The sequence below is a fragment of the Xenopus laevis genome, chromosome 9_10L (assembly GCF_017654675.1).
Source record: "Xenopus laevis strain J_2021 chromosome 9_10L, Xenopus_laevis_v10.1, whole genome shotgun sequence".
NCBI lineage: Eukaryota > Metazoa > Chordata > Amphibia > Anura > Pipidae > Xenopus > Xenopus laevis.
This window is the reverse complement of record NC_054387.1, coordinates 2,129,614-2,147,079: the sequence shown is the minus strand read 5'-3', so window position 1 is coordinate 2,147,079 and position 17,466 is coordinate 2,129,614. Positions and strand designations below refer to the sequence as shown.

The window sequence follows — 17,466 nt, the reverse complement described above, 5'->3', positions numbered from 1 at the left end:
TGTCATTCTGTGGCTACTAAAGCAAATAAAGTTCTTGTATAAAAAAGGGCATTAACTCAAGGGATGAAACATAATTGTGTCTCTTTATAGGTCCCTGGTGAGGCCTCATCTGGAGTATGGGGGCAGTTTTGGACTCCAGTCCTTAAGAGGGATATAAATGAGCTGGAGAGAGTGCAGAGACTAAGTGCAACTAAACTGGTTAGAGGGACGGAAGACTTAAATTATGAGGGTAGACTGTCAAGGTTGGGGTTGTTTTCTCTGGAAAAAAGGCGCTTGCGAGGGGACATGATTAGACTTTACAAGTACATTAGAGGAAATTATAGACAAATAGCAGGGGACCTTTTTACTCATAAAGTGGATCACCGTACCAGAGGCCTCCCCTTTAGACTAGAAGAAAAGAACTTTCATTTGAAGCAACGTAGGGGGTTCTTCACAGTCAGGACAGTGAGGTTGGGGAATACACTGGCGGGTGATGTTGTGATGGCTGATTCAGTTAATGCCTTTAAGAATGGCTTGGATGATTTTTTGGACAGACATAATATCAAAGGCTATTCTGATACTAAGCTCTAGTTAGTATAGGGTGTATGTATGGATGCTGGGTTTTCATTTGGAGGGGTTGAACTTGATGGACTTTGTCTTTTTTCAACCCAATTTAACTATGTAACTATGTAACATAGGTTTAACTTAACTTGACCTTTAATCCATATACACTCACGATTTAGGAAGTTCACCCAATTTTATAATTACAGCTCAAAAGCCAACTAATATATACTGTACAGAGTTTAAATATGTTTTAACAGAGTATGTGAGAAATTGAAGTTCAAACCACACAAAACCTTTATTGTGTTTATCATAAAAATGACAAAAAAACCAAACATAAGAGGTTTAGAAAATATACACGTCAAATGCTACAGGGACAGCACGTGCCTATACACATCATCTTCTGGCATCAGCAAAATAAATAGAACATATACTAAAAATACTATTTCTAGACAAATTTCATATGTTTGTAATTATAAATCATCAATCATTGTTTTGTTTTGACAGTTCCTACTTCCTGCTCCCTCTTTCCTGGAATTGGCTGATTTGATCTAAATATAAATATGAGTAAGCAACCCCAAGACTGGCCCCCTTTGATGTGTTTTAGTTTACAGATAAGCAGACATCAATAAATATTCTTCAGTTTGGGTTAAAGCAACCCGTCCCTCCTCTCACAGTTGCTTGCAAGAACCATAGAAGGTTGGAAAGTGAAAGTCGTTTTAGTCTTAGTTTTCCCCTTAAGAATCTACAAGTATGATAGACTTATGTGAGGCATTACACGTCCTATAAACCAAAGTGAGGTTGAACAAGGGGCTGCCCCTTTAACCAGTCTGTTATCCAATAGTTCAGACTTTGGTCATTCTGTGTTGTACAACAAAAGACTACTGAGAAACTATGCAGTCTGTGCAGGTAAAAAACCCTGACTTTTGACAGAAATATCCTGTGATAAATATACAAACCATGTACATAAAGATCTTCTACAGCTGAACATGACTGTGCTGAAGCTACAGAATATTTCAAACAACAATATTGGCTCAAGATATCCATTGCCATATTTGTAGGTGGCTCTAAGTGTTGCATTACAACATAATCCTTTACGACATGGTTCTCTGACAGTGGTTATCATAAAGAGATCCAGTACATTGGATGTGTTTGTGTGGGTGGTGGTGGGCTTTGAAGTTCAGAAGGCCAATCAGGATGAGGTGAGTTTTAAAGGAAATGCTAATTTTCTACTTGGATATCTCTAAAACTAGACCATGCTGACCACGTTTTATGTATCTGTAACCATGATATGAGCTTAAAGGGACCCTGATGTCCATCTGGTGGAAGAAACCTAGAAGTCAAGTCTATAAACTAAGCTGCTGGGAACAACCCTGTTTTCAGAACCAGTTTATCATCATTTTTGGTCTTAGAAATATATATATATATATATACCTTAAAAATATGCTATTTTATGCCCAGACGGTGCTCCCCTCGGGCAATGTGAGATGAGAATTCGTAACGATCCTGGCTGCGATATCCACACATGTTGCACTCAAAGGGGTCTCGGAATCCGTGACATCCCATGTGGATAGTAAACATGACATAATCCAGGAAAAGGACACAGCAGTGGTCACAGCGGTACACCCCTAGGGGACAGCCTTCCTTGCTAAGCACCCTAATGGGGTCTCGCTGGAACTGCCCGGTTGGCTTGATGTTTTCACAGACTCTAGACATCTGTTTGGGTTGCTCAACTACACTGCTGGATCGCATAGTAGCAGCAGTTAGGTTTGGTGGATAGGAGGACCTTTCTTCATGACTGCTATCAGTATCAGTAGAGTCCTGAGCACTGGTGATAGGGGAATGAACCCTTTCAGGCACCAACCTCTTCTCTTTTATGAGCTGTCCAGAGACATGGCCATTAGGTATCTCCACACGTGTGAGAGGCACTGGGTACAGGCTGCTAATAACCGACACCATTTCAGCAGTGGGAATCGGTGGCGTGTGCACCATAGGACGTAAGACTTCAGGGTTCACATAGGCCATGTTGCCTCCCATTTTTTGTTCCATTATTCTTGCTGCCATCAAGTCATGCTCCTTATCATACAAGTAACCGTTGTAGGAAAGTTCAAAGCAAGGTTGCTTCTCTCCTGGGAACACACAGAGCCATATTGCATTAAAATCCACATACAGTTCATTAAAGCATTAGACTTTACAGCACAGTTAAGACATATTTATGAACTTGATACCTTCTTGCTTCACCCTATTTCAGTGGTAGTTATACGGACCACTATATTTTATGTCCTTTTGTATTAACGTAATGGAAATATTTATTTCAATTTTGTTTGCTTCCATTAGCTACTATGTAGGTTTATTGATTCATGTGGCAGTTTCAAGCTTGCATGAGACGCCATTGTTCTTTCTGCAGGTTTTTATAGAGTTTCCAAGTACTTCTGTAGTCTTACAGAACATATGGACCTAGTGGCCAGAGACATAAGTGGTCATTTATTACTGCCAATGCTGCAAGTGCAAAAGCGTTGATCCCTCGTTTACTTGTGGCAGGGGTGGTGATTCACCACAAGATAGGGGATGAGTAGAGAAAGACTATCCATACAAAATGGTTGTGTGACTCTGTAGTTAAACATGAGTGGTGCATAAAACCAGATTGTTATCTACAAAGGCCTGAGTTGGCACACTTTCATGCCTGTGAGTCACCGTAGAACAGAGTCCCATGGCTCGCTCTTGAATGACTGCCTCATCTGATACAACACAGCTACGCCCTCTCACTTATAGAGACCTGAGCATCCCTCAGCAGATACAAATGAATCATCGTGTGAACAAGCTCCTTTTCCTCAGGAACAATCACTAAAGGTAAGAAACTGATGAGCGCGGCGAAAACACATCTGCTTTATCGGAATTCATGTTTTTAAACAGCCAGCTGCTCAGTAGGGCCACATATAGATGAACCTTCTACAAGACGCTAAACACTGTCATTTATTCCTAACGTAATGTAGTGTCAGGGCATTCTTCCTTCAGAGTTTCCATCCCATTCATTCTCCACCAAAAGTGACAACATTTGTCATATTTCTAAAGATTTAAAATGTTCTTTACGACTTGTCACTTATCCCCAAGAACTTTGTGTTATTTGCTTAAAGATGGCGGGGGCAACTGAAATCTATAGAAGCCCTGCATCCACTTTAGAGCAAAGAATGGAGTTGAGGATTATGTGAGGGAATGGGGTACCCCTCATCGCATCATCATCATGGATTCAAAAAAAATGACTGATCCCAGCAACCCATTGTCATGGAGGTCCTAAAATATTCTTTGGATCTTTCTCTGGATTTCCATCTTGGATATCTACTCATCATTGTATATTTTTTACTGTATATACAAATTAGATTGTCCCTGCCACCAATAGTCTCTGGGCCATTCTGGAAGAAGAGAAATGTGCCTAAACATACCTGATAAAAATACACACACACACAATCAGTCTCTATTTCTCTTCTCTTTTTAAGGGGAAAAGGGAAGGAGACCCACCAGTTTGGTTTTGCTGTTGAAATAATGTATGGTTTTAGCTATTCATGATCAAGTGAAATGAGTGTGCCACCATGATCAGTGGAGGGAGTCCATGGGTTGTGCCCAAGGCTGGTTTAACCCATCACTGAGCAGGTTTGTCACTCATATACTTGAATGGCTGCAAGACTTTCCATTTTCAAAGCAAATGAAAGTAACCGCTTGATGCAGAAACCTTCAACCCTCATTGACGTAGTTACTTGAGTACACAGCTCCATAGTCTCCAGTCTTCTACAACTTTCCAACTAAGGAAAGTAGGTTCCATTCTACATATACTGTATATATATTTATGTATACACTAGGGTACTTTAAATACCCTAGGGCTCGTTTACTAAATTAAACCAATGTACAGAATAATCAAGAATTAAAACAGAAGCAACACTGGGACAAATCAACATCTACTCATCTCTCGTACAACGGCTACTTGCTGTTAACAGACATGGGCAGCCAATTATGTACACTAACAGGACAGTATAAATGTCTGAATGGTTGGTAAGGGTTATTAAACAGTCTCTGATAAGTCTATTTGGATCAGTTCCACCCCACATTGAGTCCAACAAATATCAACCTATACATTTACTATTAACGTACCAAATACGTAATAGGTTGGCGAGATTGTGAGTCAAATCCAGTTGGGGAATAATGACTGTTACAGTACAATCTGTCACTGTCAGCAAATGCAATACGCTTCCCACCTCTCTTTGTATAGTGAGTCAGCAGTGTGGGGAGAATTATTAAATGAACACCGTTGTTCACCTCACTCGTTCTCATGGTTTTATCCACCTCCGCATAGTTTGTTGCTGATCCTCTAACCGCACACATTTTCAAGAATTATTGCAGCTATTTCTACAGATGGGCTACATAACTTCCCCCAGATATGAAAGTTGGTTATCTTTATTATCCATCAATAGTATATATAGTATATAGCTGCTTTTGTTTCATTCCATTGAAGGGACAAATCCGGACAGTGGCGGACTGGCCCAGGTGTCAGTGGGCCTCTTGCTTCTAAACATTTGGCCTATTTTATGGTCATTCCCTATTTCTTTATGGGAACAAAGAGGCTTAATAACGGAAGAATAGAGTATAGTATGTAGAGCAGTGATCCCCAACCAGTAGCTCATGAGTAACATGTTGCTCTCCAACCCCTTGGATGTTGCTCCCAGTGGTCTCAAAGCAGGTGCTTATTTTTGAATTCCAGGCTTGGAGGCAAGTTTTGGTTGCATTAAAACCAAGGGTACTGCCAAACAAAGCCTCAATGTAGGTTGACAATCCACATAGGGGCTATCAAATGGCCAATCACAGCCCTTATTTGGCACCCCAAGAACATTTTTCATGCTAGTGTTGCTCCCCAACTCCTTTTACTTCTAAATGTTGCTCATGGGTTCAAAAGGTTGGGGACCCCTGATGTAGAGAAAAGAGGCAAGGAGTGAGCAGAGGAGTTATAATAATTGGGGCCCTCAGCCTAAGGTCTTCTGATGGGCCCCTGGCATCCCAGTCTGAAACTGAATCCGGAGGCCAAACCGACCAGTTTCTAAAGTGTTTAGTAATGAGGTTAAGTCATCAAACGTGGTGTGTAGTAGCAGTTAGGTGACTTCATTCAATGGGAGCACTGTTAGGATGAGGGGCATTATGCAAAATCCTTTTGGGCAGGCAAATTCAATAGGGGTGATTTCTTTACACTGGGGCACAGTGCTATGAGGCACAAAGCATGCCATTTTGAAATTTCCAAAAAACAACCCTTTACTTACACTTTCAGTTAATGTAATTTTTGTGACTTCGGCCCCCCCCCCCCGCCCTTGGTGTCTCCATTGTCAAGTGCTGAATAATTCTTTCTGCCCTAAGTTTCCATGCATTAGCCATCAGTTCCCAAATGAAAAAAACATGAATTCAGATAATGGTGCCCAATTAGATCACTCCCGTTCCCATGATTTGCAAACCCGAAACAGAAAGAGCAGATTCATCTCGCAAACCTCAAGCTTTGGGACCTGTGAGATCACAACAACGTTTTGAATTCACCTCTTCAAAATATGAGATTAATCATCTTTTTTTTTTTTTTTACAGAGGTGGAAAGTGAAGTGTAATTTTAAAGTCATTTGTTTCTTAACCTTTTTTCCTATTTTTAAAAAAACATTCAGCAGGGTCCAGCTTGTATTTCTAGTCGTCCTGAGAACTCAAAGAACAAGAACTCTATTTGCCCAAGAGGGGAATGAAAGAATTTGGCCAGCGATAACAGGCTGGTAATTGTCAGAGAAGGGCAAATAAATTAATAAAGGTAATAAACATCAAGACAGTAGGCTAGATTCTAGTAGTTTGCTAATTGAAAAGTGCTTGATATATTTTCTATCAACATAAAAACCCTTCAGCTGCAACAGAGGACACATGAGCATGTTATCTACATATGGTATATGGAGGCAGGCAATGATGGAGCCTACGAATAGCAACAGAAAGAGGAGTAATAAAAAGTAGCCATAACAATACATTTGTAGCCTTACAGAACATTTGGTTTTTTTAGATGGTTCAGTGACCACTTTTTGAAAGCTGGAAAGAGTAGAAGAAGAAGGCAAAAACTATAAAAAATGGAGACCAATTAAAAAGTTTCTTAGAGTTAGCCATTCTATGACATACTTAAGTTAGATGAACCACCTTTAATTTAAGGGTGTATTATCTTCCATGACATCAGTATCTTCCCCACACCGTTGGATCATATCATACTCCATAGAGTACACACATATATCTTGTGTTAGTACATTTACATAAACGTCATTCTCCCCAAATACTCACAGATCAGGAAACATCTGTCACCTGCTCCTCTTATACAAGATTCAATGAAAGTGTCTCTCCTCACACTCATATACACATACAACTTCCCTGTAAGATGCCTAATATGCTCATGGCTATCTGACATAATAGATTATAAATTCTAGTAATCATTATTATGGCTGCATTACTTTTCTCTACTGTGGAACCAGTGGCAGATTCTAGATTGTAAGCTTTTTGGGCCTCTTTCTTACCTTGCAAAATTAGATACAGCACCCTTCTATGCAGCCCATATTTTATGGGTGTCTTAACATGTTTTTTTTTTATATATATTTTCATTTTAAGCCCTTACTATGTGATGATCATTAAAGGGGTCCCCCTTATGATTTTTTTTTGCCCAATGAAAGAATAGGGATAGTCAAAAACTGCTCCTGATACATTTGCTACTGGAAATGAATGATTATGAATACTTATTGAAAAGCTGCATAGAATTACATTTTTTTTTGGTATTATGCAAAATGGTTGGAGGATACATTTAAAGGATATATTTATTGAGTATATAACATGCTTTATGCCAATAAATGTTCTGTATGCAACACTGTAATCCATTCAAATTATTCAGAGAAAAATTCAAAAAGTAATACAGAAAGCAGTGGCTGGGTTTTTAAAGCCCTTCTTTTTTCATCAGAATTTTACACCCTGCTACATATGACATACATGGAATTTTAAATGTGTTGTGGTGTTAATGCCCAGTGTATTTCAACATGGTTTCTTTTTGTTTCTATAAAAAACTATGTATAAATATATAAGGGGATCATATAATAATCTCTCTAATGCTTTATTTACCAGCTGACACGGGGTCACCCATTCCGATTAGAAGAAAAGAGGTTCCGCTAAATATTGGGAAGGGGTTTGTTACAGTGAGAGCTGTGAAGATGTGGAATTGTCTCCCTGAATCAGTGGTACAGGCTGATACATTAGATAGGTATAAGGAAGGGTCAGATGCTTTATTCACCAGTAGCTCCTCCCAGCAGACAGGAGGGAGCCAATGAGATTAGAGGAGGGAAAGGGGTGTTACAGGGAGAGCTGGGAAGTGAATCAGGGGTACAGGCTGATACATTAGATAGGTACAAGGAAGGGTCGGATGCTTTATTCACCAGTAGCTCCTCCCAGCAGACAGGAGGGAGCCAATGAGATTAGAGGAGGGAAAGGGGTGTTACAGGGAGAGCTGGGAAGTGAATCAGGGGTACAGGCTGATACATTAGATAGGTACAAGGAAGGGTCGGATGCTTTATTCACCAGTAGCTCCTGCCAGCAGACAGGAGGGAGCCAATGAGATTAGAGGAGGGAAAGGGGTGTTACAGGGAGAGCTGGGAAGTGAATCAGTGGTACAGGCTGATACATTAGATAGGTATAAGGAAGGGTCGGATGCTTTATTCACCAGTAGCTCCTCCCAGCAGACAGGAGGGAGCCAATGAGATTAGAGGAGGGAAAGGGGTGTTACAGGGAGAGCTGGGAAGTGAATCAGGGGTACAGGCTGATACATTAGATAGGTATAAGGAAGGGTCGGATGCTTTATTCACCAGTAGCTCCTCCCAGCAGACAGGAGGGAGCCAATGAGATTAGAGGAGGGAAAGGGGTGTTACAGGGAGAGCTGGGAAGTGAATCAGGGGTACAGGCTGATACATTAGATAGGTATAAGAAGGGGTTGGATGGTATTTAGCAAGTGAGGGAATACAGGGATATGGGAGATAGCTCATAGTACAAGTTGATCCAGGGACAAGTCAGATTGCCATTTTGGAGTCAGGAAGGAATTTTTCCCCCTCTGAGGCAAATTGGAGAGGCTTCAGATGTTTTTTTTTTGCCTTCCTCTGGATCAACTGGCTTAGGCAGGTTAAAAAAAAAGTTAAAACTTTGAACTTGATGGACGTGTGTCTTTTTTCAACCTAACCTACTATGTTACTAAATACAGGGGCATGGCGTCAGCGTTGGGGAATCTCAGCCTTTGGGTTACATACACTTGTGCAGCTGCCATTGGCTGGTGATGATTCTTCCCCTTTTACAATTTATGCTCTATCAACCCAGTGTGAAATGTTCCCCATCACTGCCCTCCACACACACCACAAGAATACACAACACGGCACTGTGTCCCAAACTATCTGCTCTAAGCGCTACTGCCTAGCAAGAACTGGAAACAGGTTGTGAAACCCAGAAGCAAATTCACCCTGGGGAGGAGGGTGGGAGGAAAGATGGAGAGAAATATGCAATTTAGTCCTAACTAAAACATGGTACCTACCTCGTAACGACCATCATTTTTTATATTCAACAATGTTGTTAAATAAAATAAAAAATTGTTTCTTACCAATGAACTTTTGTGGCATTGTACTCTTCCTTTTGGCCACGTTGCTGGCTAGCCGATCCAGGACCAAAGCTCTTTCACTGCCCATCTCTGGCTTGGGAGGCCTGGAGTCCTCACTTGCTGCTATTGCTTTGTGTAGGGGGGGAGAGAGAAGCAGAAAGGAATTTATTTGTCACAAGCAGAAGTGACTACAAGTCCAAGACCAAGTCGGTCTGTGAAGCCCTTGCAGTAAAGGTTGTGGTTTTTATGCCAGTGAGGTTTAAGTTAATTTGTGGTCAACTTGAACATCATTTAGACTGATGCAAATCTTCTACTTCTTCAGTCAGAAGACCCATACGCCAATAATGTACTTACTCTGTGAGCAAGAGGAAGAGGTGCAACTGATGTAGGGGGGCTCACTAAATAAAGGTGTGAGAGTGAAGTCACCAGCATAGCCCACAAGACACAAATCCATCTATAACTTTCTTATACCCACAGCACCCATGGGATACATACCTGCAGGTCACCCATCAGTCCCACACCACACTATAAAACTGAAAGGAATAAATGGAAACTAAAATGACTGCTCTACAAATCTTTTCTCCTCAATAATCCTTTGAGGTCCATATATCTTGTATCCATATATCTTCACTTTTGCACAGATAGGACTATGGCACACGTGGTTTTGTGACTATTGTAATTGGCAGACTCCTTTCTTACTAACTTTGGGATGATTCCTTTGCATTTAAATAGCAATTTTGATTCAGTTTTATTCACTGTGATAAGAGATAAAATGAAATGGAAGAGCTAGAAAAGCTCTGGAAGATTTTTGTCATAAAAACAAAGTTGACACAGCTCTAGTAGCGTGCAGTCAAACGTATTTATTAACACAGGGCCAATGTGTATTTATCGAGCACTTTAAAAGGAACAAAAGGTGAAAGTTAAGGTTCAAGAGCAAGAAGAAATGTATTGTAACTGCTTTGGAAAACTACAGGATATTTATGGGCTGGCTTTCCCAGCTAATATCAGGAGAATGAAAGTAAGCAAGTTCCACCATCATATAAAAGCAGAAAGCTGAAGGACAGTACAGATCTTGTGTACAGAAGCTTTAGTAACTTCTACATATATATCATGCTACCAACAGTATCCAGGCACCTTACTTACGTCTCATTCCACAACCAACCATAGTACCATGAAGTTGGTCCTCACTTTGCTGACACTTACTTTTCATTGAAAGCTTTCTGCTAGAATTTGGAACGTTGCTGTTGGGAGTTGGTTGCATTCAGCTACAACAGCATTAGGAAGGTTGGGCCTGGATTAAGGCAGGTGTCCCATTCATCCTACAAGTATTGAATTAGCTTGGAGAGGCCAGTCAAGTTCTTCTAATTTCATCTCAGCAAACCCATTCTGTCTGGACCTTACTTTGTGCATGGGGGTCTTCCCCAAACTGTTTCCACAAAGTAGGAAGCACAGAATTCTTAAGAATGTCATTCTATGCAGCAACATTTACTTTTGCTTTCATAGGAACCCAGGGCTTTAGCTCAAACCATGAAAAACAGCCAGACTATTATCCCTCCAACCAAACTTTGCAGCAATCACTACACATTGAGGCAGAGAGCATTCTCTTGGCTTTTGCTAAAGTCAGACACATCCATAAGTCCGATGGTGGCGTGTGATTAATCACTCATTGATACACATTTTCATGACTCTAATGGCAGCCACTGTTAATCCACTTCAGACATCGTTTGCAGATGCTCATGGTGATCATCAGCCAGGTCCGGACTGAGAATTAAAATAGGCCCTGGCATTTCAGGTACACAGAGGCCCAATCAGCCCACATAGAGGCCCAAACAGCCCCCACCAGCCCACTAAATACTGACTTTCTATGGGACCTTATAGCAGCCCCTCTGGCATTTGCCAGAACCCACAGATTGCCAGTCCGGGCCTGTGACATCAGCCCCTCACTAATAGCAAATAGTTCTTGTGCTGATGTTGGACAATTGGCAACAGTTCTACCTGAGAAGATTTGATTTTAGAAGGGATACTGAATACTTTTAGCCCTGTAGTGTATAGACGATACTTTGAGGGGTCGCAGCCATACTGGATATAAGAAAGTAAGCTGCAAATAGAGCAAATCTAGTGGCAAAACCTTGTGTGATATATGTATGAGTTTAGGAAACCATGAAATAACACAAACTAACATTGCTACTCGTCCACCCGGTGCTGGTAAAGTTTATTGAGTATCCTGCTGGTATTTGGTGTATACCGCTCGGCTGCTATCTGCGTGATAAAATTGGATTGTATTTATAAGAAATGCTCTTTTGTTGGCAGTGTAAAGGACACCTGCTGCCTCTCTTCTGTGACCACTTTATGTCTCTTGTCACTCTTTCCACTGAGCTGGTTTGAGGTTTTCTGCTCTCTCTCTATTCAAGGCGAGCGCACGGGTATCCTCGCTGTCTAATGGAAGGCATTGCTTCCTGTCCCTTTGCATTTGTGGTCAGTTAAGGAAGAGCGCTGAAACACTAGAGAAGCACAAGGGCGACTACAGTGAACAGGACAGTGAATAGGCTGTGAACAGGCAAGATGATTATCGGTGGCTTGGCCAACTCTTCTAGGCACTATTACATAAAAATGTTCAGAAAGCATTGCTTCAGACGGGAAGGAGATATATATATATATATATATATATTCTACCAGTGGTCAAATCTGTAAAGATCTTGATCTGATAAGGTGTGAAAACTCTTTATTGCTTTCTTTGTAGTCAAAAACGTCCTTACACGTACAGTATGCAATATATATAATATTCCTACCATTCATAGAAAGTAAAGGACATAGAGAACCAGTTAGATTGGTTAAAGGGGCAGTGCCAATAGTTATCACACTGGTGATACTATCAGAGACGGAACCTACCTGAGTCACTGAGGTTCTGCTGATAAATGCGACAACGCTCCTTATGCTCTTCTAGGGAACTGCGCTGCTTGTAGCTGCGGCCACAGAATTCACATTTGTACGGTTTCTCCACTGAAGGAAATGCAACAGAAAAAAATCTGGATCATAAATACATTTAGAAATAAATCATATTAATACACACACATATATAAACTGTAGGCACAGTCATCAAGGTGCACCCTCTCAACAACACCGCTGGCGCTGATTAATTACAGGAACAGCGTTTTGGTCACTACCTCTATATGAAGAAAGGTCACATGTGGTGACCAAAGCAATGAGTTTCTAATAAACCTAATAAACCTGCCCACTACTGAAGACCTGTGCCTTGGACGATATATATATATATATATATACATACATTGAAGGCATGTGGTCTGCTCAGGGGGGACATGCGAGATTCACACTATTTATTGGGGTTCCAGTTCCAGCATTTCTGTACTGAACTGAATCTGAACCCCAAATTGAGCACATGAATAAAAAGTTTACCACTTTCAGTCGTAGATACGCAAGATTCTCACCTGAATGTGTGCGCAGGTGCCCGGAGAGCGCATCCCGTCTTTGGCAAGCGTAACTGCAAAGGTGGCATTTGAAAGGTTTTTCCCCAGTGTGCAGCTTGCCGTGACGGAGCAAGTTCCCTTTCTGGGTGAAGGACGCCCCACATTGATTGCACTGGAAAGGCCTCTCTCCTGGAATATGCAAGCGGCGTCCTTAGGGAGAAGGTCCAAAAGGCAGCACCATGTGAAGCAAAGAAGCTAAATAAAGGCCAAGGAGCAGCACAGCATTAAGCAATAAAGCCAAGACGGGCCTGAAAGAACTGCCCATTTGGCCTGGCACTATGATACTTTTCAAAGCAATTGTACATTATACAGAATAAGGAACTGCAGGTTAGGAAAAGGAGAAATATAACAGGAAAAACTATAAAAAAAAAGACAAACAAAAAAAAACTGAAGAAAATAACATTCTATAACACAGTATAAGCTGGAACCATCACACCATGGATATTTTTTTGCACTGGGGGTACCTAAGAATTTGGCCCCTGCCAATTAATTTACCTTTCCTTTTAATTTGTAAAGTGTCATTTAATTGTACAAAAGGATAACGGCAATTTAGATACACTGCGCCAGATTCAATTAAGGAGAAACGTGTCCATGTTGGAGGCAGTAGCACACAATGACACACACAGTGGTATAAGCAGAAGCATAGACAGAAAAGACATTTAATGTATATATTCACATAGGAATTCACAAGAGAAGGTTGTACATACAACATTGAGGCTGTAGCTCTGGGTTAGGCTTTGAGCAGTATCCCCGCTTGGGTCCAGATAAGAGTTAGGCTGTTGCAGCTGTGTGGGTAAGAATAGTTACCAGTGTGGCTTCTCTTATGCACCAATAATACATTGAGGCTGTTGCACGCCAACCCGCAAATGTCACAGTATAATTTTCCCAGGCCGGGCCTGCTCATATCAAATGGAGCAGCGTGTCTCGACAGTTGGATGCTATCATACGGAGCACAGTCTGAGCCATAGTCATATGCCAAGTCTGTTCTCTCTGGGGGGTCCATGGCTTCCACCTCCACTGATTCCTTGTTGATAGTGCAGAATTCATCTTTGATTTTCACCATATCTTCTGCTATGAAGACAGAAAAGAACACAGCTCAGGGTGTTATATTTATAGACATGACTGGAACTCTAAATGTTTATTATTAAATAACTATTGAACATATGCAGCAGAAATCTTTAATAAGCACAAATGGCGCCGTCACTTCTCTAAGAGTCATATTCAAACAGATCTTTATTTTTATAAAAACCAAAGCTTTAGAAATTTGCCTACTTCTGAGTTTCTGGAAATACAATCAACTTGTAAGTCCAGAATCTCTGGATAACACCAATATAATTTTTTTTATAGTTTTATGAAGATTTCTGAGATCAGAAAAAAAGCAAATTTTAAGAGCACCAATCCAGGAACCAGCATACTTTAAATTGCAGGGTTAACTTGACCCTAGAAGTTGATCCCAGAAATATTTTTTGGAGATAGATATTTTATATGTGGTCCTAGGCCCTAATGGTCCGATCACAAAAAAGGAACGAAGACTGATTTTCAGCCAAATATCAGTTTGGAAAGCCAGTTGGAGGGTCCCGTACATGGGTCAATAGGCTGCCAACTCAGTCTGTCAGCAGCTTTTATTAGGGTTAGGGTAAAGCCACATTTTTTGCCACCGTGTATGGCTGCATTGCAGATAATCAATTGTACATCTCGAGTTTCAGAACCACAGCAGTAACCAGGAGATGTCTCTAGTCGATGTTTAGTTTTTCCCCAAATCTGGGTCATCTCTTATAAGTAGGATAAGACCTTAATGTCCATGCTAAAGAAAAGCTTTTGCTACATGTCCATGTGTTTCACCTTCAGTCAGCTTGGGCAGTTTGGAAATGAAAGCTCAGCCCATTCTGAAGATCCACAAAACATAAGCGTGACAAGCAGTAATAGTGTGTGTATCTTTAAATCTGTAGCAGCTTTTCCTGCCAGTCACCAGACCCACTATCAGTGAAGTTTCCTAGGAAGTCCCTGAGTAGATGTTATTTAGTGGGTGTGATGTGTTGGCCTGATAAGCTGCTGAGTTTCCTGCTCATTGAGCTGATGAACCTCTGGAGAATCAGTGTAACTGTATCCTGCCCAACTCCATCCCCGGAAATCAGAGGCACGCACCCGGCCACTAACATCCATGAGTCTAAGGTGTGGTTTTTGCTTTTCAGTATCGACTGCAAGCAGTGAAATGAAATAAAACATTTTTGCATTGCTAGGCAACTGGTTTTAGCATTCACCTGCCATAAAGTGGTACTGTCTTGCCTAAATATAGACAACTGGGAAGGAAGGTGTTGGAAAGCAGACGTTGAGGCTAAAACTCATGAAAAGTTAAAACAAGCAGTTATCAACTGAATACGAGTATGGCGAAAACTGAATGTCAAGGATATTTCTCGGGAATCATAAACCAGATCATCTTAACTGATCCTCAGATCTCATTGGCACTGATCTTCTGAGTAGACTACTATGAGATATGTATGGGGTGTAGGTGTGTGAAATATACATGACCTGGAAAAGTCACAGAGTAGTCACAGAGCAATGCTTATGCTCATAACTGAAAACTGGATGCACTTCTAATTATTGTTGGGAGGATTTATGTTACCAGATATATACCAATAATAACATTATATACCAAACATTGGAATGCCTGAGCTAAGTAATCCTGCTAAGGGTTTAAAATACTGCATTAATGTGAAACAATTAGCTCAAATCATAAATAGCTTTTAGATGAGTATTCTCAGTACTTTCCATTTTTATTTTTTAATGAAAGCATCTAAATCTTTCCTAATTTATCTGTAATGTATTTTGCTACTATAACATTTGTCTCTGTGGAAAGGGACCCTCCATGTGTCTGAAGATGGATCTCTTCTCTAACACAGTGAAAACATTTTTCAGTTCAATTGTGTTATTTCTTGGCTGGGATTGAACCAAGGACCTAGTATTATCAATGCTGTCTGCATTACCTCTACTCTATATGAGCAGATGACACTACCACTGCTATCCCAGTATTTCCAAGTAGGTATGCCTGTTTCATTTGTTGCTAATCTGGACACGTGCTCAGTATTAGCCATTAGTCTGGCTATATAACCCCCTGCTCTGCACTGACCCACTTCCCATTATAGGTCAAGCAGGCTTGGTCCTAGGTGCTCTGTTGCCATTGATTATTGTTCCCTTGGCTCCTGCTACTGTTCCCTGTGTGACTTCTTCATTCTGACCCTAATTTGCTCCTGACCTTGAGTTTGCCTCACGATTCTGCTCCTCTTATCTGGTTTTGACCCAGGCTGTCTGACTACATCCAGCTTTTTCCTTACCCGCTCCATCCCAGAGTATAAGTTTGGGGCCCTTGCTTGCCACTGGGAGTACTGGATACTGGTGCAGTAAATCCTGGTGCACCTGAGTAGCTGAGGGCCAGGCCCAAAGCCAAAGGTGGCTGTTATAGGCAGAAGAGCATGCTTTGACAGCAATACATTCATTCCCCTGGGAGTGGGTTTGCCATACGTGACAATATGATACTTTGCCCAAAGCTGAACAGTAATTTACACCTAATTATGTCAAGTTCATGGAGAGGCTTCTATTTTTACTTGGCATTGAAGGGGGAGTTACATAAATAAGAGGTGTCCAAATTGCAGCTGTCAACCCATATACTATGTCCCTTGTACTTTAATCTAGGTTTTTTTATCCTCTGTTATACCCTGTTATACCCTTATAGCCCTAGATCCATCGGTGGGAAGAGGCTCACGTGTCAAACAGAAAAAAGCACCAACATACAATGGAATGGGGCAGTTTTGTGCCAATGGAGCAACTGTTTCCGGCAGGGACTAAGCTCTTGTTTATGATCAATAACAAGCCCTTAATGAGAGGGTAATCAAGCAGAGAGGATATTGGTCCTGGGCACTTACCCAAGTTCAATCGTATAGTAACAAGACCGTGCTCATGGCACATTGCCGGTGGACAGCTCTAAAGTTGCCTAAAATATGCAAAGTATAATCTGCTGAAGACAAGGAATATATAATTTAATAGAGTGGTAATGAATGTAGATATGTTTGTTAATGAAGCAATTGTATCTCGCATGCTATTTGGGCTGTAAAATAAGACCCCCCCCCTCCGCCCCAGCAGAACAGCTCTGACCACCTCATTTCACAAAGGCTTTATTCCTGGAGAAAAAATACAAGTATAAGTGCAAGCCAGAACCCTGCAAGATAAGTAACCCAACAAGGGACCTCGACTCTTAAAAACCCACAAACATCTACCGCCTCTACCCACCGCCGCTCCTTGGACACGTTATGTATAAGAGCAGGCTGCTGAGAACTCGGCGCTGCCACACCAAGGCAATTACCACATCCTGATGCTTAGGCTTCTGTCTATGAGTCAAAGAGAAAAAAGGCAAAGCTGTAGCTCACATTTCCCGGGCTGAGAGAGTGCAGCAGGAGAGTGCACGCTCACAGGCAGTGACAGCTGGCACTCTGATCATTTCTTTTGCCTGCGGGGGAAATAGGAGACACTTTATTTTATGTGGCAGAGTGATCTTCTACATCTGACTTCGCAGGTGGTGACCATGTGCCGGAGATATCATGGATCCATCATTACATTGTTTCCTATATTCCCTATGTTTCTGTGGCTCTGATAGGTGCTAATCACAATAAAGCTGGTTATACATGCCCAGATATGGTCAGCCCTTACAGCCCAAACATCTCAGCATGTATGGCCAATCAGGGGGCTGGTCCAACAGGTATCCTGCAATCCTGGTGGCTT

General features: G+C 41.3%; 1 protein-coding gene across 2 annotated transcripts in view; it reads right to left on the bottom strand.

Moving 5' to 3' along the window:
• Nucleotides 1-813: 813 nt before the first annotated feature.
• The window catches only part of ikzf3.L (IKAROS family zinc finger 3 L homeolog), a 31,968-nt gene continuing 15,315 nt past the window's right edge, over nucleotides 814-17,466 (bottom strand). The window contains 5 exon segments of one of the 2 annotated variants that reach the window (NM_001092483.1): nucleotides 814-2,669; nucleotides 9,212-9,337; nucleotides 12,098-12,208; nucleotides 12,655-12,822; nucleotides 13,501-13,764. In NM_001092483.1, the coding sequence (NP_001085952.1) occupies nucleotides 1,987-2,669; nucleotides 9,212-9,337; nucleotides 12,098-12,208; nucleotides 12,655-12,822; nucleotides 13,501-13,764 (1,352 nt within the window). In that variant the 3' untranslated portion in view covers nucleotides 814-1,986. 2 annotated transcript variants of the gene reach the window in all.